Source organism: Trichomonas vaginalis, chromosome II, assembly GCF_026262505.1.
Source record: "Trichomonas vaginalis G3 chromosome II, whole genome shotgun sequence".
Classification (NCBI taxonomy): Eukaryota; Parabasalia; order Trichomonadida; family Trichomonadidae; genus Trichomonas; species Trichomonas vaginalis.
Genome location: NC_067204.1, coordinates 8,071,603 through 8,094,076, shown reverse-complemented (window position 1 = coordinate 8,094,076; position 22,474 = coordinate 8,071,603). Strand labels below are relative to the sequence as shown.

Below are 22,474 nucleotides of genomic sequence, written 5' to 3'. Positions count from 1 at the left end.
AAACAACAAACAGGGAAATGAGAGCAAGAGAAAAATCAAAGAAAACAAGGCTTTGTCAGTCGAAGATCAAGCAGCAAAGCTGATCAAGATAGCAATAGTCCCCTACAACTTAGCACAAATGCACAGTGGATGGCGTCCATTTTGGTAATATTCAATAATTTTTATCTTAATATGAAATGTTGTTATAGAAAACAGCTTTAACTACCTTTATTGCATTATATATTTGTAAGCATTTAGAATTTCTAATTCTTGTTAATTATTTTGAGATATCATCAAAACTTGATAAAACATGGTAAAGGATATAAAATTTTATAAAGAATAAGAGAAATAAGAAACAATTTATTAATAATTCTATAAAAAATATAAAAAAAGTTAATCATTTGTTGTAAAAATAGAAACTGCGAAGTCCCATAACTTGGTAGTAATCTTATCTTCTTTTCTTTGTGGTAATGTTATGCTGTGGAGCTCTCCCGTGAAAGCGGAATACGATGGTAATTTATTATTGTCGTCTTCTATCATTCTTTGTCTGAACAAGTAGTCTGATTGTGCATCTTGCTTCGACATCCTGAAGTTTCCGCGTAAAAGATAGAAAAGTCTCCTTGATTGATCTGTTTGGAACGGAATAAGTTCGTCAACAAGGGATTGAGCAGGTTTCATGAATGTTGCCTGAACCAATTCTTTATTTAACTCATTGCCAAGCCATAAATGAGTATAAAATCCATTGTCCAAAATCAAAATTTTTCCTGGTCTGAGGGAAGATTCAGTCAAAGGTAGACGAATGATATCTCCTCCGTTAGCTACGAACTCCGTGACATCAGTAAGTACAGGACAAGCAGCTAAAGCTAGTTGATTTGGTGTCATTTGGCTCATTTGCATCATTTGAATGGCTCTTTCATCATAAGAGATGGACTGAGCGAGAGCAGTTGATTTAAGGATGCCCAAACACTTAATTAAAATAGTATTCAATGATTTCGGAAGGACAATTGAAGAAAATCTGTTTGGACTGCGACTGACGTGGATTCTATATGACATAAACATGGGTTTTAGTAACACCAGACACGATCCTTTAAGGGAACTGAACTCATGGCCGATTTTGAACAAATAAATTAAAGTATTTGAGATATATTTCAAAATTACGTCTTGATCTATCTCTTTAAATATATCTGTAAGAACATCTGTGGTTCTAATTGTCTTGTTGTATACAAATTTCCTAACTTGGCCGTCAATATCGTATTCAGTCACAGATAACTGGGAATTTATCTCTCCAGATGGATTATTTGGGTCTAAACCGAATGGAAATACAAGTGATTCACCTTTTGTGACCATAAATCCTGATGGAGAGTGTTGAGAAATTCCAATCGAAGGAAGAATTGTATCTATACAAGAAATACTGAAACTTCCGACGATTTTAGGTTGTAACAATCTATCTAGAGCTTCGCTGAACGAATAAAATCCAGGTTTTGTCAGATATTCGCATCGACCGCCAGTTTCAACGCAAAAGCGAGCAAATGTAGCACAATCAATGAGCGTGGTATTTCCTGGTGCAATTAGCATGTTGAGGGTAACGAGATTTTGTCTAAATTTATGTATTAATTCTTGAATTACTTCGTAATTTACTCCACGAATCGCTGCTCCTTCTGCATTAACGTTAACTGTATTAAAACAGTCTTTCTCAGCAGTTCTGAATGAAGTGGCTACAAAAACTCGACCATTATTTCCAACACTGTTAATTGCAACATTTAAAGCGGACATAATAAATGGACCACGTTTATCTGTCTGTAAATTATTAAATGGTTCTAATGATGGAAACTCTTCGTGAAAGTATTTTGGAGGAATTTCGATTTCTTCTAAATCTGGATAAGATGTGATTCCACCATTTGGTCCAATTACGTGCAAGCCCTCTGCGAGCAGAGCAACACATACATTCTTGCATTTCCCTTTTAATCTAGCCTCTAATTCAGGAATTATTGTTTGGATAAGTCCGTTTAAAGCAGAAGACGAGCAATCAATTATATACATAGATCTAGGTGGGGTAATCGTTTGAGTTGGTAATTCGCAATTGTCTAAAATTTGCATATTTTCAATTGGTAAATTATTCGACGTTTTGCAAAAAGCACATGTCCACGTTCTTGTATTCATATCAATCTTCGAGTGTGGACCAATATAAGCTCTGCATTTTGAGCAGGCGCATAAATTTGTTTGATTTAATGTCAAATTTTCAGGTACTGGATCAATAGCGATAGCAGTAGGAATATCTGCCTTAGATCGTACCTCTGGCGTAATTCCATAAAATGAAGAAGTAAATCTAATTGGCTGAGCTTCCATAAAATTCTATAAAAAAAAATTGTAAACTATAGAAATTGTCAAATTGACAAATTTCTACATAAATCAATCGATAGAAAAAGATCTCATGAAAATCAAAAAGTAGAACAATATTGGCATGATTAACCATATTTTCATGTTTTGACGAAAAGATATCCTAGATTTTTTCAATAATTATTGTAATATTGTAATATTTGGATGTATAAAAACCATGCTATTATATTAGAGTATAAACAGTTTACAAAACAAAAATAATATAATATAAAATTCTATATTGAGTCTCCTTTTTTAGGATAAGGAGCTCCAGCAGATTTAAATCTCTGTTTCGCGTAAGTAATAAGTTCTTTCATTGCTTGATCAGGAACTTCGTTCATATTAATCGATTGATCTTCTTCTTTGTGTTCAAAATTATATCCGTTTGCATCTAATATCTGTGTCATAGCTAGTACATCTGTTTTACTTGTTAATAGTGATGCTGCAACAGCAAATTCAAATTTATCATCAGCTGTAACTTCAATTTGTGGCAACTGTGCAATATTAAACCCTTCGCTATATAAGGGCGGTGGAGTTAACAACAATTTGTCCAATTTCTCGAAGTATCTTTTTGCATTTTCAAGATAACTTTCATTTGTAACGGATAATGCCTTTCCAAGTTGCTTCTCGAAGAATTTGTAAAGCTCTAATGAGAGAGCAGTGAAGTAAGCTCCTTTTCCATAATATTTTTTAACGTTATCAAACATTAAATGCATATCTTGATACCATTCGTCAGCATTTTTATACAGTTTTGAATTGATTTTAGTGATTATTGTTGATAAATCCATTGGAGTTTTAACAACATTGAAATAACCAGGGAAACTAGGGTCATCTTCTTTAATTGGATAAGAGAAATATGATCCAATATGATGATTTAATACTTGCTTTGATATAGATTGGCATTGGTTCATAGTTAATCTGTTTCCAATGATCATAATTTGAATTTTGTCACTTTTTTATTATTTAGTGCTCTAAAAATTCCTCAAGGATATCAAATGATTTTAAAGTATCTTTTCATATAATTAGCCATATTTCCAACAAAAGGTTTTCTGTATTATCAAGTTTAGTGTAATTATTCATCAAATCATATCAATATGATTGGAAAATCATGTTTTTCTTTAAATTGTTTTTGAACATTTATGCAAAACAAGTATTATCCTCCCAGATAGTGATTATAAGCAATTATGTTGCAGATAATAACAATTTTATCTCAGGAAAATTTTTAATAAATTGCTCATTGTAAACTTCAGAAAATTGAATAGATTACATATAATATCTCTATCATCAAAATTAGGCTTAACTACTTATTATTTGATCATATTTTCTTTGCAAAATCTTTCTTTGGATGAAAATATATAATTATCACAAGTACGTGATCTATTTGTTGCTAATTTTGTTTGAGGATATTTTTTTTCACTTTTAAATGCCCATTTTTTTCAGTAAAATCAATTTAATGCATAATGTGATTATGTAATTATGCATTGTTGGTCTACGAAATCAAATTGTCAAATGGCAAAATTGCCGCTAAGTGACAAAAGATTTAGAAAAAAAAATGTTTGTTCCAATTCCTGGCATTGTTGATTTCGCCAACTACCTTATTACAGATGAGTACAATGAAATTTTCCCAATTGTTAACATTGTTCTCGCTGTATTTTTCTTCTTTTACAGATTTAAGCGTCCATGTCCATATGGCCGCTTGAGACCACAGAACAAAAAGCTTGGAGCTGAAATTTCTCCTAAACTTGCATTCATGATATTCAATTTAATTCCATTTGCTGTTACTTTATACTTCAGAGCTTATTATCGTTACCTTTTCAGCGAAATACCACTTATCAACATCCCCATTATCTTTTGGTTGACAGTTTATCTCTTTAGAGGAACAATTTATGCTTTACTCCGTTCAAAATTTTCAAATCCATGGCCAGTCAAAACTGTCATCTATTTCCTTCTTATGAACATCTCCAAGTCAATTCTCTTCGTTAGGTGCATCACATTCCAGAATTGGGAATTAAAAGGAGCTTATAAAATTACCTTATGCGTTCTTTGGGTTATTGCCTTCCTATTTGGAGCCAAGTATGATATCCAGCTCACACTTAAGAGGTTTAAGAACGCAAAGGGCTACAAATTCATGAAAGGCGGCATTTATAATTTAATTACTTGCCCCAACTACTTCTTCGAGTTCTTGATGAACTTATTCCTTATTCTCATGATAGATAACGACATCTACAGTGTTGCTGTCTTCATTTGGATGCTTCCAAATGTACTTACACGCGCAGAAACTCTTCATTACTGGTCAAAGAAGTTCCATAAGCCAAACTACCCCAAGAATCGTGCTTCATTCATACCATTTATTAAGTTTGAATCTGTTTTGGAAGCTTTCCTTACTACTCTTGAATATGGAGGATTTTAATCAAAAAAATTTGTTCTTTTTCTTTTTTACAAAAACACTCTTTTACATACTAATAAATACAATTTTATTTCTAATTACTTTTTTTTTTGACGGACAGCATATTTTTTCTTATTAGTTGGAATATAAGCCTTTTAATATATTTCAAATATAGGTACGGGAAAAAGGTGTATTCGCCCCCAAAAATAGGGGAAGGAAAAGTTTTTAGAAAAAGACAATAACACCAATAAATAGTAAATATTATACTTATATTATTATTAAAATTTTGTGAATGTTTCTTTGTTGGTTCTTGAGAAAATCGAATTTTATATTTCAAAAATAAAAATTTTTATCGTCTTTTAACGTACATATAAATTTTTATTTGGTCAGTAAATAATAAAGATATGACCCTAAATTTTATACCATAGTATATGTATAAAATATGAATATTATTGGTATAATCAAAGTTCCAAAAAACTTTTTCTTCCCCTATTTTGGGGGGCGAATACACCTTTTTCCCGTACCTATAGATATACATCATCAAAAAATATTTTTTACATTCAATTTTAGGGCACCATGTGAAATAAGAAGTTTGGCGATTTCTTCACTATCATTATTTGCTGCAATATGAAGAGCAGTTCGTCCATCTTGATCTTTATCATTGATATTTGCACCATGTGAAATAAGAAGTTTGGCAATTTCTTCACTATCATTATTTGCTGCAATATGAAGAGCAGTTTGTCCATATTCATCTTTTTCATTGATATGTATACCATGTGAAATAAGAACTTCGGCAGCTTTTTTACTATTATAATTTGTTGCATAATGAAGAGCAGTTTCTCCAACGTTATTTTTTTCATTGATATTTATACCATGTGAAATAAGAAACTCGGCTATTTCTTTATTATTATTTTCTGCGGCATAATGAAGAGCAGTTTCTCCGTTTTTATCTTTTTCGTTGATATTTATACCATGTGAAATAAGAAGTTGGGCCATTTCTTCACTATTATTATGTACTGCACCGTGAAGAGCGGTTTTTCCATATATATTTTTATCATTGATATTTATACCATGTGAAATAAGAAGTTGGGCCATTTCTTCACTATTATTATGTACTGCACCGTGAAGAGCGGTTTTTCCATATATATTTTTATCATTGATATTTATACCATGTGAAATAAGAAGTTCAGCGGTTAATTTATGATTATTTTTTGCTGCATGATGAAGAGCAGTTTGTCCATATTCATCTTTTTCATTGATATTAATACCATGTGAAATAAGAACTTCTGCTGTTTCTTTATGATTTTTTCCTGCTGCATGATGAAGAGCGGCCTTTCCATCATCATAATCTTTTTCATCAATATTTATACCATGTGAAATAAGAAATTCAACTGTTTCTTTACTATTATTTTTTGCTGCAATATGAAGAGCGGTTTCTCCAGCAATATTTTTTGCATTGATACTTGCACCATTTGATAGGAAATACTCACAAATAGTTGGAATATTAAATATAACTGATTTAATAAAGCAATGGTAAATATCATTAGTTTGATCGAAATATACTAAAAATGATTCAAGATTATTATATTTAATACAATAATCTAAATTGATCTCTAATTGGTGTTCATTCATTAAGAATGTAACAAAATCGATGTTGTGCGAAATAATTGCATATTCCATGCATTCATAATCTGGTTTCTGGTATTTCAAACATTCACTCATGATCTCTTGATTTCTTCCTAAAAATGAAAATTTTAGACATATTTGAGTTATTTCAGATTGTAATTTCGTTCTTAATAACTTAAAACAATCAACTGCTCCATGGTAACAACATAATTCAAGTAATGAAAATCCAGTAATATAATAAAATGGATATATTTTGCGTTCGAGTGGATATAAATGACTTAGAACTCTTTGATCTTTATTAAAACCTTCTCTTTCAGTGAATTGGATGAATGCTTTTATGTCATTGTTCATAATTGCTTTGTAAATCGTATTTTCTGTATGAATGGATAAATTTTTTAAATTAAATTCTCCGAAATCACGAAACTTATCTAATTTAATTCCATATTCTTTATAAAACAGCAAGTTTGAAATATGTTCAAGATTATTGACCTCTGTGACATGGTAATCATCAGATATAAGTTTGGCAAGAGTTAAATATGACTTTGTATAACGATTGTTATACTTAATGATATCTAAAATGTCTTTCATAACCTTTACTGGTGGGTATTTCTTTGAATCGATCAATTCTGTTTTGATCAGTTTGTAAATTGAGTTTAAATCGTCTTCATTTTCCGTTTTCAGCTGATACAACGCATTATATATGTCGATGTCGTATTTAAATATACTTCGGACCTCGCTGTATTTAGTTGAGTTAACGTCTTGTTCAGACATTAAAAAATTTACCACCTTTTTTACACCTTTTGAATTGAAAATTCAAAAAGTGTAAAAAAGGTCGTCATTCTTTATGCGCGTTTTCAATAAAATTTTTCATTTTTATTTTGAATACTTCACAAAATTTTAGTAACAAATCGAAAAAGTGAAAAAGAATTAAAACTCATATATCAACATTTTACCACCTATCTTTAAAATCTATTTGGAGGAAAAGCGATATGTTATACATATGGAAAACAATGAATACAAAGATTTCTGAAGTAATTTATGAATTTTGATCTCGTTCACAGATATGAAATAGCACAATAATATTGAGAAAGTTGAAGCCATAAGATATTCTTTCGGAAACATTAATTTTTATCAAATCAATTTTAAAATTTTGCTTATTTAAGGATCTCTGCGCTTAAATTCCATGCACATAAATAAGTTTGTATCAAAACTTGGTTTTGAACATCCTACCTATTTCATGTTATTCTGTAAAATCAATAATTCTCTATGTAAATTTGTCTTTAATTGAAGACAGCGCATTTTATCATTGCCATTCAGTTAAAACCATTGAAATATATGGTAACATCACATCAATCGATGTAAATTCATTTGCAGAATGCTATAAACTTTGGAAACTCATTCTTCCTAATACTGTAACTTCATTTGGAAATAGTTCATTTTTTGATTGTAATGAGTTAACAAATATAGGGTATGATGGATTTATTTCAAAAATTGGAGAAAATGCATTCTGTAATTGCTATAATCTTACTTCTCTTTCTTTGAAAGGAGAAATAATCAAGATCGAATCAACATCCTTTAATAATTGTTTTAACCTCACATTGATAACAATCAATTGTAATTATCTGTCATTAGGTTTTTCAGCTTTCGGTAATTGTTATAAACTAACTAATTTTACGCATAATAGTTATATCACAAATCTTGGATGGTATGCATTTATTAGATGCAATAATCTTAAATCGGTAAATCTTACAGGGAATATTACATATATTGGACTATATTCTTTTCTTGATTGTTTGAATTTGGAAATCCTCATTTTAAATTGTCCTCTTATTTCAATTGAAGGTTCAGCATTTCATAATTGCATGAAATTGGAATCAATAGAATTTCCTGCAACACTAAAATCCTTTTGGAGTGATGCATTTTCAAATTGTGTCAATCTTTCAACTATTTTATGCAATGGAAATATATCTTCAATTGGATTTGCTGCATTTAATAATTGCTATAATCTTTTATCAATATCGTTGAAAAGTTCTAAAATTGAAATTGAATCTTATGCGTTTCATAATTGCTACAATCTTAATAATATATCATTACAAGCAGACCTGATTTCAACTAGTTATGTTTCCTTTAATAGTGGTTTTAATCTTTCATCTATTATAATTAATTGCCAAAATTTATCAATAGCTGCAGATTCTTTTTCCGATTGCAATAAGCTATCTAATCTTACACTTAATTGTCATATAATTAATCTTGGTCCAGCATCGTTTAATAGATGCTATAGTTTATTATCTCTAAATCTTACAGGAAGTCTTACTTCAATAGAAAATCATGCATTTGCTGGTTGCTTTGAATTAGAATCGCTTTTTATTAACTGTCCTCTTGTTTCTATAGCTGAGAATGCATTTCATAATTGCAGGAAATTGAAGTCAATTAAATTTCCTAAAACATTACGATCAATAGGTTATAAAGCATTTTGGAATTGTCAAAGCTTGAAAACATGTATTTTCAGTTCAGACATATCGATAATTGATAATGAAGCATTTGCTAATTGTTACAACTTAACTTCTATATCATTATCAGGGGATTCTATTAAAATCTCTTCAAATGCATTTAACAATTGTTACAATCTTGAGTCATTATTAATTAGTTGTAATAATATGTATATAGATAACGGAGCATTTTCTAAATGTTACAGCTTAGGAATCCTATCTCTAAATTGCAATATTACGAAAATTGGTCGAGGTGCTTTTTCTGATTGTTATAATGTAAAATCATTAATTCTTAATGGAAATATGACTTCGATAGAAGAATCTTCATTTTTGAATTGTCTTTTAGTTGAATCCATTGAAATATATTGTAATATCGAAGCAATTGCTACAAATTCATTCGCAAATTGTAATAAACTTTCAAAACTAATACTTCCACCTACAATCAGCACAATTGGAGCTTCAGCATTTACATCTTGCCACTCCTTACGATCTCTATCAATTACTTCTGATAATCTAACAATATCCGATAAGGCATTTAGTAATTGTTATTCATTGAAAAGTATATCATTAAATTCTAATATTTCAACAATTTCTAGCAAGGCATTTGATAATTGCAAAAATTTAACATATTTATCTTTCAAGGGAGGTTCTATTAACATATCATCGTATTCATTCACAAATTGCCACAATTTGTCATGCATCTTATTGAAATGTGCTTCTTCATATATGAGCTATCTCAGTGATTCATCATTCCAGAATGCAAAGAATCTTAAGTCTCTTATTTTATACGACAACAAAATTTCATTTGGAAATTTATTTGATAACTTAGAATCACAATTTACAATTTTCTATTATGGAAAAGATGATTTCGAAAATAAAAGTTCTCTAAGACTCATTGAGAAGAACATTGAAAAAGTTTTAACACATGAAAAATACACATCTTCTCAGTTTATAAAGTTCTTGAACGAAATCCTACGTGCTTATACAAGCAAATTGAATATTCAAACAATCATGAATTAGATGTAATTCTTGGTGATGCTGACACATTAATAATTTTACTGATCCAGTGATAAAATCCTAAGATTAAATATAAATACTCAATTTTCTTTATTGCAATTTATTTCAAAACTTTGAAATGGACTTTTAATCATGCTTGGCATACAAAGTGCTTATGCACAAAAATATGTGAGCAAAATAAAGTTAATTTTTCAAAGGGTTATTTTTTCCTAATGAGTGAAAAATAATGAAGTTTTATCAACACAAACAAAAATTTATTCATCAAAGATCTTATAAAATGCTTCCAATGTTTCGTCTTCTGAGAGTTCTTCTTCATAAATGTATTCAATTAACTCGGAATTTCTGAGAAACTGGTCTAATTCTTCTGATGCTTCTTTAATGATTGCTTCTATTTGAATCAAAAGTCTGCATGCGGATATAATATCTGCATCATGGCATTGTATGGATTCAGTCACATAATCAATGCCTTGTTTAAATTCTTCTTCAGTTAATTTTTTCGAGATTAAATTAATCCGCATTAAATCAAGAAATACAAGTGTAATCATTGATTTTGCATGAGATTTCATATTGTCAGATTGTAAAAGTATATTATTATAAATCAAGTGAGATTTTTCTTCATAATCCGGAAATGAATTTGAAATGTAATGATGTAGCAAGAGAATTGTATTGGAATAACTTAGATCTCTTTGAGAATCATTATAAAATGAACCCAATATAACATGTAAATAGAAATCAAATGGCACAAAACCTAGAAATGTGAGATTCCGTTTTATTAAAGCATTAAATATATTTGGATTGTAATATATTCTAATATCTCTATCAAATGATTCGATATCTGGTGTAATTGTTAGAAAATTAATTTTTTTTTCATCGAAATTAGAACTAAAGTACATGAGAAATAGTTTTTCATCAAAATCTGCTGAATTAATACAATTTAATAGCGACTGATAAAGATTAACTAGGCTATCCTCGAAGAAAATTACTCTAGAGAGAATTTGAAGTAATTTATCTTGAAATTCTGATGATTTATTCACTTGAGAGTATATTAATATTGACCGAGAAAGAGGGAAAGCCATCGGAGAATCAGCATTTCGTTCTTCTAACTTCTCGAAAATTTTATCGATGAAATTTCCCAGAATTTTTATGTTATTTGTAAGTTCTATATACCTAAATAAGAGATGGTAGACTTCTTCAAGATTCTCATTATATGTAAAAAAGAAATTAATATATTCATAAAGAATTTCTTCGGGAATATTTTCAACAATTTCGGAAAACTGTGAGAGATATTTGCAAATAAACAACAGTTTCGCTCTGAACTCATAAGGATGAGCAGGAAAAGTTAAATGTTGTATTAACAATTGAAAAGCAGCAAGATGTATTCCATCATATTGTAAAATAGGATTGCCGTTAGATTTAATCACCTTTTTTAATTGTGAAACAATATAAAATATTGTTTCTTCATCTGAAGCTAAAAATTGCTGAAATAGTCGATTAATTTCTTGGCTTGCATCACTCAGATCTTTTTCTGTTTCAATATAATTCAGTTGGTCCAAATTTGGACCATTTTCTTTATATTCATCATCCATTTGTCAAAAAATTAAACGTCCAGTAAAGAAAAAAAATGTCGATGTTTGGACCTGGCTCCACCATTGATTATTCTATATCTAATGATGACCATTATATGGCTCAGATTGCAAAACATGTTGGAGCTGATGCTGTTTTAAATAAAAAAACTCTTGTTGATATTATCACTAACCAATATTGCTTTCCAGATGATCAAAGAGTTTTAACGTGGAGATACTTACTCCATATTCCTATGAATGAACAAGAATATACACTCTTAGCATCTCAGCAACTTCATCCTGCTGTTCGACAATTAACATTATCACTCCCAATTCGTTATACTTCAATATCAAACAGATTATCACGCTTACTTTCAACTCTTATGTACTGGCATCCAGCACTTGCAGAATGCGATTGGCTTCCAGCTTTAGTATTTCCATTTCTCCGTGTTTTCGAACGTGACTCTCTAATTACTTTCGAAATTGTTGCAACAGTTATTATGAACTGGTGTAAAGAATGGCTAAACTTCATTCCAAATCCTCCAATTACTGTTTTATCAAGAATTGATAGAATTGTCGCCGCTCATGGAGGAAAATCTCCTATTTCAGTAACATGGCCAGCTCTTAGAAGCTTCTTCGGTGAAGTTGCAACAACTGAAGCTGCTTTAATCTTATTTGATAATATCATTACTTCTCATCCATGCTTTATCGAGTATCTAGTTGCATCATTTGCAATGATTAAAGGAAACAAGGTTGTTGACGTTCATAATTATAAAATAGTGATCAATCGCGCTCGACAATTTTTCGAAGAAGATGAAAACAAGAACTTAAACTTGGAGCCATTCCATCCTCTTCCTCGTGGATCATATCCAATTATTTCGATTGTCAAGAAGACACCGTTATGGAAAGAGCAAGAATTGGCAAGAATCAAGCTTGAATCAGAACAAGAACAAAAGAAAGATGAAGAAAAAGTTGACATTGAAAGAGAAAGTGCTTTAATCGAAAGAAGACGTCGTAACTGGATGGCTGAAAGAACAGTACTTAGAGAAATTGAAGAAGAACAAATGGCTGAATTCAGGAGACGCGAGAAAGAAATTTTGATGCGTGAAAATCAAAAGGAAGAATTGAATTTAGAAATTAAAAGAGAAAGACTTCGAAAGAGAAGAATAGAAGAAGAAAATGCAATGGATGAATGGAGAGCTGATTGTGCCAAAGTTCAAAACGAAATGAGACAAATTGTAGATTCAAGAAGACAAACTTGGTCGAAATGGATCAATACTAAAGAAAATGCTGCAAAGCTGGCTCACGAACAAGTCGAAGAAGAATTAGAGATGATCAGGCAAAGAGATGAAATGAGAAAACAAGAAATATTAAAGCATGACAAAGCAATGGAAGAAGGTGCAAGGGAAGAGCAAGAAATTCTAAACCTCGCTACACAGAGAAGTCAACAACTTGAAGATGAAAGATTCAAATTAAGAGAAACTCTTGAAATGGCAAGAAGAAAGAGTGCTGAGAAATTCTCTAAGAAAGGTGGAAGGGTTAGCCAAAATAACTAGTTTTTATTATAATTATTTTATTTTTTTGTTTTGTAAATTTTATTTTGTAAAGTGTCAAAAAATTCAGAAAAATGGAAGATGAAGAAGATAATGGTTTTCTAGTTCATATTTTCACAGGATCACAAAGTCCATGTGAGGTTTCCGTTCTTAGGAAGATTTGTATGAAGTATGGGTTAACACAATGGGATTTAATGAACGGATATCTTCCTTGGAGACAGCGAACAGCATTGCGATCAATGGTATGCAGGATGATTAAGAAGCAAGCAATTTCAGAATATGATAACATTCGCGCAGATCCACTGAGAATTCAAAAAGATAACGAAGAATTGATAAATAATCCAGAGAAATTAAAAGAATCTGGATATGTTTTTAAAGGAGGCTTATTGGTTAGTACAAAATGGGATAGAGCTAGTTCTGAATGGGAAAAAACAAGAATGGAAAATACTAAAAAGTATGAAATTCCTAAAGAAGAAGCTGAAACAATTAACATTCCATCAGTAATATCTGTAGATTACATGCGGCAACAATGTTTTAGACGTAGACAGTCACTTTTAATTTATCGAGCGGCGTTGATCGCAGAAATCGCTCGTCGTGAAGGTAAAAAGCCTGAAAGTTTAAATGTAGATGAGTTACAGATAAGATCCGGATGTGATGTCGTTATTCCAAAAGCAAGTACTAAATTAGAACCAGATCCTGCCATTGGTGAAGTATTTTATACACCCAACCTTAACTGATTATTTATACAATGTTTGTTAGTATTAAATTTGCCATGATATTCGATAATTTTTAAATTTATTGCGAAATTCTTTTACCTGCTTTATAATTGTATATAAAACCTGATTGTTATTTAAATAAATCAAATAATAATGTTTTATTAATATAAAATAAAACTCTACCTAACAAATTTTAACTTCTGGTGTATCAAGTACAAACCTAGTTTGAACAATGCCTCCCTCTTGAAGCTTAGCTGGCGGGGCGTGGAAAGCAGGCGCCCCATTCTCACACACATGGATATCTGCTTCAACAACTGCTGGAAAAGCATTTGGATTAGCAGATTGCATTACGAATTTCTGTGTAACAACAGTATTTGGAGGGAATCCTGCAAGAGAAAATTGGATCTGACCAATTTCTTTGTTGCCAAGAAGATGGTGTTTGTATAAGACGATTAAGAAATTACCAGTACCTTCATGAACAATATTAAAAGTCCAAGTATGGTTGATGTCATGCTTTTGGCTGGCTTTGAACTTGTAAGGATAATCTCTGAAGTACATTGGATTTCCAACGCATAAGACGAGTTCGGCTTTATATGTGGCGGCATATGTTCCCATTTCAATACTTCTGATTTGTATGTATAGCTTGTGCTGCTTATTCATCATCTCGAAAAATGATGTTTTACAGAATTGAAATTTTGTATGAATTTAAAAATTTTGCAAAAACAATAATAAAATAAAAGGAAAATTGATAACATGCCATATTCCATTGTTGTAAATTTAAGTAATTCAAAATGCGATCATACATACAAAATATTAAAAGTGTCAAATTTTTACTTTTATTGATCGTCTTTGATAAAATAGCATGTTATATGATAATAAAAAGAATATTTTATTATAAATGATAAGTATTTTTGACTGTTACTCTCTGAAAAAATCGAAAGCTATCAAATTATTCAATGATAATTTTCAAATAAAAAATCTTCAATATTTTTTAGACATGTTAATAAAATTGTAAATATAAATCTTCTTAAAATATTTATTCAAACGAAAAATTTTGAGGTTATAGAAGCTGTAGAATAACAACATGTCAATCTTAATGATTATCTTTTTATGAAGAAATCGATACGAATTCAATTTTTTCCCCACAATTTCAAAAATAAACCAAATAAAAGAAAATTTCATATATTCTAATTAACTTGGATATTTTATAACTATTTCTAACATCGAATTCTCATTCGATCACCTTTTTGAGTCAAAATCGTTTTCCGAAACTATTTCATATTGATTGTATATTTCTGTTAGCCATATATAGCTATGATAGTTATATAGTTTGGGAAATTCGATTTAATTCGCAAAATAATATTTAGATATGAATTATTCCATTATTCTATCAAAATTTTTATCGGAATTTGCATTAAAGCACGAAAACTGTATTGGGGTAAATTTAAATTTTCTCGTTTTTGTCAATTTGAATTTCGAAATAAAAAATGACTAATCTGGAGCAAGCATGAAAGTATTTCTACTTAATTACGATTTTTATTATGATTTACTCAATATATCTAATCTAAGATATGAAATTGATTATGAACCATATATTTTCATTAAACAATAGGAAAATTATATATAAATCCTTAACAGTTACTTTTTGTGATAGGGTATTTTGCGTTTCCTATCCTCCTTCTACAGCTCTAAAATTTTGTTGAATTCAGAAGTTCCAACATTTATGGAAGTGAAGAAAAAATCAAACTATTTTGTATTATGTATATATAAATAAAGTTTTTTATCTCTATATTAGTCCGAAATTTACACATTTTCTTCGAAAATATAGAGATCACAGTTTGTTTTTTAACCATTTACTTTAATTTAGCTGTACCAAATCACGTGAAATATAATGGCCTATATTATTGAGTTGTCTAGATTAATGAATGCTTACATTTTTTTCCATGAAAAAACTGAAATAATATATTGGATTGCACATTTGATTGTTAAATCCTAAAACCTTTCGATGTATTCAATCTTCACGGGTTGATTTGAAATAAATCTCATTCAATTTTCTGATAAATCATTTCAAAAATATAAGCTCTCAAATTATTTAGGAATGTTAATATATGCAAGGTATATGGTCCCTTTCGATTTGATGTGCCAAGGTGGTCGGTTGTTTCACAATTTTTGAGAATATGTCACATGAAATTTCGATACAATAAATATTTTATTTTATGCTAATTGCAATACCATTCCATAGTATTTTATTTTTAAGAGATGGATAAACCCGTCCGATTTTTCATGTTTTGAGAATATGACTTCATTTTTTTCTTCGGCATTCTAGAAGAAGACATGTCAGCTAACGACGGCAAGAAATACGCATGTGGTATCGAACTCGGTGGTCAAACAGCTTCCATCGCTATCTGCGAGAAAGTTGGCGAAATCATCTACAAGAAGAAGGGCATCAAGACCTGTGAGCCAATGACACCAGATGAGGCAGTCGCCAACATTGTTGCTGCTATCAAGGAGAGCGGCTACGCTATCGATAGAATTGGCATTGCCTCCTTCGGCCCACTCGATCTTTACAAGGGCTCAATTGGCAACACACCAAAGCCAAACTGGGGCTTCTATCCACTTGTTAAGAAGATCCAAGAAGCATTCCCAGATTGCAAGGTTTCAATGGAAACAGATGTCAACGCTCCAGCCTATTCTGAGTACCTCCACCTCAAGGAGCAAGACAAGTCAATCAGATCTGTCGGCTATGTCACAATCGGCACTGGTGTCGGTGTTGGTGTTTTCTGTGATGGCAAGCCACTCCACGGCAGAATGCACCCAGAGTGCGGCCACATCATGGCTGCTCGTGTAAAGGGCGACACATTCGAAGGCACATGCCCATTCCATGGTGCTTGCTTCGAAGGATTAATCTCTGCTCAGGCTCTCGCTAAGCGCTATGGCTGCCAGCAGGGCGAACTTCAAATCATCCCAGATTCTGATCCAGTTTGGGATATCTATATCGAGTACGTCGCTCAGTTAACAGTCACAATGTCCTATGTTTACTCTCTTGATGCTTTCATTATCGGTGGTGGCATCATCACAGCTAAGGGACGTGAATGGATCTTCGACAAGATCCTCGCTCGCTCTCAGCAGCTCATCAACAACTACATCCACACACCAATCATCAGCAAACCATTCCATGGTGCTGATGCAGGACTTGTTGGTGCTTGCGCTGTTGCTATTAACCCAGATGTCTTTGCTGTTGAGGAATAAGCAAAGCTTTATTTTATTTATGATCGAGTAATAAAAATTATGAAAATTAAAAAGAGAATAAAGTTTTTTATAGGCATTATTAGAATTCAGTGTCTTAAGAAAAAACAAATATTACTATATGCTGGCATGAAATTCTTAAATTCTTAAATTAAATTCAAATTTGGATGATAATACTTAATTTAAGCAAATATCTCTATGAATTCAAAATCAGCTCGAGGAATATATTTTCCCGATGAGGCATTATTAAATAATACATACGATGAATAAGGTAATTGAAACAATATTTCCTTTGTTTTATTAAAAGATAGCAATACTTATTTGATATCTAATACTTACAGTCAAATTCTCATTCTACTAGATAAGACGATGATTCTTGGATGTAACGGATGCGTTGGCATTTTCAAGATTTAATAATCTAATAATGACTCAATAATATATCTAGGTTTTGTATAAAAGTCATTGGTACAAAGTATTAATAGGATACTATGCGAGGAAAATTTTAATCAAAATACAATAAGTAGAGTTCGAGTTCAAAAACTAAAATTATATTGATTCTTATCTGTGTGTCATCTGGATTTATGGATGTTTTGAAAATATCTCACTCCCATTTTGAAATGCATTAAAAATCCATACAAATTCGGTTTTTAAAAAGAAGAATGATAGTGACATTACTAGTAATGATAAATTCTAGGGGAAATTAAAATTTTGACACAAAAAAAAATTGATGTTCAACCATATTTAACTAGAAGTTGAGGAATGATGAATCATTTCAAATTGATAATATCACATATTCTATAGTAGATGTATTTCGAAGAGAAGTTCGTGTTGGAACCGGAGAATATAATGAAACAGATCCTAATGCAGTTAATAAAACGTATTCCGGAGCATTATATATCCCTAACTTTGTGACATATTCTGACATTGTCTGGCGTGTTATTGAAATTGGCCAATGCTCATTTACCACATGCGATAATATCACAACGGTCCGAATTGGCTATAATATTGAAATAGTCAAAAAACTTGCTTTTCACAAATGTCATTATATTGAAAACGTTACATTTGAAGCACACAGTCGTCTTAAAACACTCGAATATCGCTCATTTTATGATTTGTATCATGTCAAAAGTATCGAATTTGGAGGAGATAGACTTGAAACTTTAGATCAATATGTATTCGGATATAACCTTGCTCTTCCACGATTGAGATTCCCTGCTTCTGTTAAATTCATTGATATCTCTGCAATGGCAGGATTGATTTCTTTCCAGAGTGTCGATTTTTGTGGTAAAACTGCTATTAATAAGAATGTATTTTCAAAAAATGAAGCATATATTCACTTCACACCAAGATCTGTAGTTGTTAAAGTAACATCTGATTATCAATCATCAATTTTTGGAATAGAAGATAAAGTTGTTGTTGATGATTCTATCAATTGTTATTTCCCTCATTACATTCGTGATTTCGATCTTCAATGTAGAACTATTTACAACAATAACGTTTATCACATTTCATATTCATTATACACTGTTTTCATTCTCATTTATGAATCATAAAAGAAACATAATTGCTTTATGTGGGGTTTTCTTGGATTGGGTTAAGAATTATAAATGATAAAATTATAAAAGATGGAGTTACAATATTCGGATATTCACTCAATAGAAAGAAGTAGCCACATAGAGGTTTTAATAACTATATTGGCAATTCCATTTTATTGAATAATTATCGTAAAAACTACATTTTAGTTGAACCTTAATTATTGAATGACATGATGTCAAAAAGTTGTCATTAATTCAAAAAAAGTAATACGGAGAACAATAAAAATATATCTATATAATGTGGCATAGCGTGAGATCCCTTACACTTCCAAAATAATTGTTTCGATTATCGAATAAAAAGTGACAATAAGTTTACAAATTCATTGTCAAATTTTATGAAAGTATTTTTCATTGAATATTAGAAAATTAATTGAAAAATGACGAAATATTCCAGTATGATAATATCAGATATTCTGTAATAGATGTTAGCAGAAGAGAAGTTCGTGTTGGAACGGGAGTTTACAGTGAAACAGATCCCAATGCAGTTAACAAGACGTATTCTGGGACATTATATATCCCTAACTTTGTAACATATTGTGACATTGTCTGGCGTGTTGTTGAAATTGGTCAAAGTTCGTTTGTCTATTGTGATAATATCATAACTGTTCGAATTTCATATAGTATTGAAATAATCAAGATGCTGGCATTCTTCAGATGTCATTATATTGAAAGTATAAAATTTGAGCCACATAGCCGTCTCAAAACGCTCGAACTACAATGTTTTTATGATTTGTATCGAGTTACAAGTATCGAATTTGGAGGAGATCAACTCCAAACTATTGGTTATATGGCTTTCGGATTTAATTTTATTCTTAAGTCTTTGAGATTTCCTGCGTCTGTTCATTTTATGGAACGTACTGCTCTTGAAGGTTTAAAACAAATAGAAAAAATCGAATTTTGTGGTAAAACTCCTATTCTAAATGATGTTTTCAAGAGATATAAGTCGCCGATTGATAAAACGCCTACAACGGTCGATATTAAAGTTACGTCTGATTATCAATCATCAATTTTTGGTATAGATGATAAAGTTGTTGTTGATGATTCTATTAATTGTTTTTTCCCTCACTCAATTCGTGATTTCGATCTTCAATGTAGAACTTTTTGCAATAGCATTTATAGCATTTACTATTTATTATTTTCATCATTCCTCCTAATTTATGAATCTTAAACATTATATTTTTTATAAGATATTCCAGGATGTCCAATGACCAATGAATTGAGTGCAATACCACCTTAAGATGTTTTAAAATATATTTTTATGTTTATACATATTCGAGAATTAATTATGATAATAATCGGGGAAAAAATTGTAGATTAATATTGTAAATAAACTGTCTACAAAAGAAATATCTATATATTATCAAAAGCAATTGAAAAAAAATGAAAATACAAAAAAAGTTGAAATGAATTGCCCTAATCTATATCTGTCTTCTTTGTGTGGATGATCTGCTTTATACCGGAAAAGTGACAAATCAAATGTCAAATTTTATGAAAGTATTTTTCATTGAATATTAGAAAATTAATTGAAAAATGACGAAATATTCCAGTATGATAATATCAGATATTCTGTAATAGATGTTAGCAGAAGAGAAGTTCGTGTTGGAACGGGAGTTTACAGTGAAACAGATCCCAATGCAGTTAACAAGACGTATTCTGGGACATTATATATCCCTAACTTTGTAACATATTGTGACATTGTCTGGCGTGTTGTTGAAATTGGTCAAAGTTCGTTTGTCTATTGTGATAATATCATAACTGTCCGAATTAGTTTTAGTATTGAGATAGTCAAAAGTCATGCATTCTTCAGATGTCGTTACATTGAAAGCGTTATATTTGAGACTGGCAGCCGTCTCAAAACACTCGAACTACAATGTTTTTATGATTTGTATCGAGTTACAAGTATCGAATTTGGAGGAGATCAACTCCAAACAATCAATGAAGCGGCCTTTGCATTTAATTTTATTCTTAAATCTTTGAGATTCCCTGTATCTGTTAATAATATTAAACGCACTGCTCTAATAGGTTTAAAACAAATAGAAAAAATCGAATTTTGTGGGAAAACTCCGATTATAAATAATGTTTTCAGTAGAAGTGAAGAATCAGATGCTATAACCCCTTCATCAGTCGTTATCAAAGTTACGCCTGATTATCAATCATCAATTTTTGGAATAGAAGATAAAGTTGTGGTTGATGATTCTATGAATTGTTTTTTCCCTCATTACATTCGTGATTTCGATCTTCAATGTAGAACTATTTATCACAAAAACATTTATCACATTTCATATTCATTATACACTGTTTTCATTCTCATTTATGAATCATAATCGGAACATTATATTTTTTATGTATATGCATTCATTTTTAATTTCATATCCTACAAGCTTTTAATATTTTAATATAATGAGCTTAAAAGATAAATTTAATAAAACTTTTCTTAGATGTGAACTCTTATGTTTTAAATACGTTTTGATTGTAAATATATTAACAACAATTAAATTTATGAATATTTGATAAATATTAATGAATCGATAAATTTGTAAATATGAATTTCTCATTGATCCTTAACTAATAGAGCCAATAATTTAATCTCATATATTTTGATGCCTCAAATTAGGATATCAGTTAATTATGATATGTTAGAAGGGAAAGTATATGATCCATTATCATGCAGAAGTATTGGTCAAAAAATCAAATTGGACAATAATGAAATTCATATATGCGAAAATAAAGATATTCTCACAGAAAAACAACTTTTAGCTATCAAAGGTACAATGGAAAATGCAATCAGGTTTTTAAGAAATACTATAAAGGTTCAATCACGTTTAGATCCAATTAAAATTGTTCATGACAATATACAGCAAGTTTATTCAGATACAGATTTAATTATAGTGTGTACCTATCAATATGTAGGTTGCCTTGCTGATGAAACAAGTATTGCAAATGATTATTATTCACGCACTATTTTAGCAAGGATTTGCTTCAATCCATTATATGTTCCAGATGAAGCTGTTGATGAAAGCGACGATAAAAATAGCTTTTTTACACAGTTCTACATGAATTTATTCATTCTCTTGGATTTCATGTGGATGATATCCATAAATATCATCCACAAGGAAGCACAATTCCATATAAGAATCCTCTTTGTAATTTAACAAAATATGGGAAAAATTACACTTTTCTTGTGACTCCACATTCTCATATCTTTGCAACAAAAAGATTTGGAGTTGAAATATTCGAAGGAGATAATGGAACGAGATGTCCATCAGGAATTGAATTAGAAGATCAAGGATCTGAAGGCATAGCTATGAGTCATTTAGAATATAGAACTTATTTTGGTGATTTAATGGTTGGCGTAACTGTTACTAACATAAATTCATTTGAGAAATTTACGGATGCATCAATGGCTGTGCTACTAGATACAGGAAATTATAAAGTTAATTGGGCAAATTTAAAGCCGTTAGTCTTTGGACATCCCGAATCAATTGATGGAAATCCAATTTCAGGGTTTGCGATTGATATTCCTCAATATTATTTCCCATCAAATTATTTAATGAAATATAATGGTTATAACGGGAAAAAGGATTTCACAGGATTTGATTTTCAACATTACTCTAGTATAGATTATTTAATAAAAATATCACAAGTTGATTGCAATAATGCAGGTTATGAAAAATATTGCAGAGCAAATAATACATATTATAATCCAAAACAAGAACCATATATTAGTTTACTCACAGTTTCAGATTATCAGACAGTTTCACAACCAATTTATGTTTGTGAAAAAGGAAAAGCAATTCTTCCAGGAAATAGTCATGAAGAAAATTGCAGTGAATATAAATGCAATGGTTATGAATCATTTGAAATGAAAATTAATGCAAATAATAAGGAAATAACTGTTATTTGTAATAAACAAAATGCAGGAAATGAAT

At 30.5% G+C, this 22,474-nt stretch overlaps 11 protein-coding genes across 11 annotated transcripts; 6 read left to right on the top strand and 5 right to left on the bottom strand.

Moving 5' to 3' along the window:
- Nucleotides 1-281: 281 nt before the first annotated feature.
- Nucleotides 282-2,325, bottom strand: TVAGG3_0505880 (COPII-coated vesicle budding; the record flags this gene model as incomplete). Its single annotated transcript, XM_001313952.1, has 1 exon — nucleotides 373-2,325. One exon carries the CDS (start codon nucleotides 2,323-2,325, stop codon nucleotides 373-375), a length of 1,953 nt encoding a protein of 650 aa, XP_001313957.1.
- Nucleotides 2,326-2,539: 214 nt separating this feature from the next.
- On the bottom strand, nucleotides 2,540-3,290 carry TVAGG3_0505870 (acetylation-dependent protein binding; the record flags this gene model as incomplete). The annotated part of the gene is made up of 1 exon (XM_001313951.1): nucleotides 2,592-3,290. One exon carries the CDS (start codon nucleotides 3,288-3,290, stop codon nucleotides 2,592-2,594), a length of 699 nt encoding a protein of 232 aa, XP_001313956.1.
- A 577-nt stretch (nucleotides 3,291-3,867) lies between these two features.
- Nucleotides 3,868-4,980, top strand: TVAGG3_0505860 (3-oxo-5-alpha-steroid 4-dehydrogenase family; the record flags this gene model as incomplete). Its single annotated transcript, XM_001313950.1, has 1 exon — nucleotides 3,908-4,765. The coding sequence occupies one exon, from the start codon at nucleotides 3,908-3,910 to the stop codon at nucleotides 4,763-4,765; it is 858 nt and encodes a 285-aa protein (XP_001313955.1).
- A 137-nt stretch (nucleotides 4,981-5,117) lies between these two features.
- On the bottom strand, nucleotides 5,118-7,138 carry TVAGG3_0505850 (ankyrin repeat and SOCS box-containing protein 4 family; the record flags this gene model as incomplete). The annotated part of the gene is made up of 1 exon (XM_001313949.1): nucleotides 5,282-7,138. One exon carries the CDS (start codon nucleotides 7,136-7,138, stop codon nucleotides 5,282-5,284), a length of 1,857 nt encoding a protein of 618 aa, XP_001313954.1.
- A 1,091-nt stretch (nucleotides 7,139-8,229) lies between these two features.
- On the top strand, nucleotides 8,230-9,876 carry TVAGG3_0505840 (regulation of response to stimulus; the record flags this gene model as incomplete). The annotated part of the gene is made up of 1 exon (XM_001313948.1): nucleotides 8,230-9,876. The coding sequence occupies one exon, from the start codon at nucleotides 8,230-8,232 to the stop codon at nucleotides 9,874-9,876; it is 1,647 nt and encodes a 548-aa protein (XP_001313953.1).
- Nucleotides 9,877-10,127: 251 nt separating this feature from the next.
- TVAGG3_0505830 (uncharacterized protein) lies at nucleotides 10,128-10,418 on the bottom strand (the record flags this gene model as incomplete). Its single annotated transcript, XM_001313947.1, has 1 exon — nucleotides 10,128-10,418. The coding sequence occupies one exon, from the start codon at nucleotides 10,416-10,418 to the stop codon at nucleotides 10,128-10,130; it is 291 nt and encodes a 96-aa protein (XP_001313952.1).
- Nucleotides 10,419-11,494: 1,076 nt separating this feature from the next.
- On the top strand, nucleotides 11,495-12,991 carry TVAGG3_0505820 (regulation of vesicle fusion; the record flags this gene model as incomplete). The annotated part of the gene is made up of 1 exon (XM_001313946.1): nucleotides 11,495-12,991. One exon carries the CDS (start codon nucleotides 11,495-11,497, stop codon nucleotides 12,989-12,991), a length of 1,497 nt encoding a protein of 498 aa, XP_001313951.1.
- Nucleotides 12,992-13,062: 71 nt separating this feature from the next.
- Nucleotides 13,063-13,725, top strand: TVAGG3_0505810 (ubiquitin-associated/translation elongation factor EF1bB N-terminal, eukaryote family; the record flags this gene model as incomplete). Its single annotated transcript, XM_001313945.1, has 1 exon — nucleotides 13,063-13,725. The coding sequence occupies one exon, from the start codon at nucleotides 13,063-13,065 to the stop codon at nucleotides 13,723-13,725; it is 663 nt and encodes a 220-aa protein (XP_001313950.1).
- Nucleotides 13,726-13,840: 115 nt separating this feature from the next.
- TVAGG3_0505800 (uncharacterized protein) lies at nucleotides 13,841-14,371 on the bottom strand (the record flags this gene model as incomplete). The annotated part of the gene is made up of 1 exon (XM_001313944.2): nucleotides 13,888-14,367. The coding sequence occupies one exon, from the start codon at nucleotides 14,365-14,367 to the stop codon at nucleotides 13,888-13,890; it is 480 nt and encodes a 159-aa protein (XP_001313949.1).
- Nucleotides 14,372-16,019: 1,648 nt separating this feature from the next.
- Nucleotides 16,020-17,321, top strand: TVAGG3_0505790 (ROK family; the record flags this gene model as incomplete). The annotated part of the gene is made up of 1 exon (XM_001313943.2): nucleotides 16,039-16,953. One exon carries the CDS (start codon nucleotides 16,039-16,041, stop codon nucleotides 16,951-16,953), a length of 915 nt encoding a protein of 304 aa, XP_001313948.1.
- Nucleotides 17,322-21,145: 3,824 nt separating this feature from the next.
- On the top strand, nucleotides 21,146-21,697 carry TVAGG3_0505780 (regulation of choline O-acetyltransferase protein; the record flags this gene model as incomplete). Its single annotated transcript, XM_001313942.1, has 1 exon — nucleotides 21,146-21,697. The coding sequence occupies one exon, from the start codon at nucleotides 21,146-21,148 to the stop codon at nucleotides 21,695-21,697; it is 552 nt and encodes a 183-aa protein (XP_001313947.1).
- Between the last annotated feature and the right edge of the window lie 777 nt (nucleotides 21,698-22,474).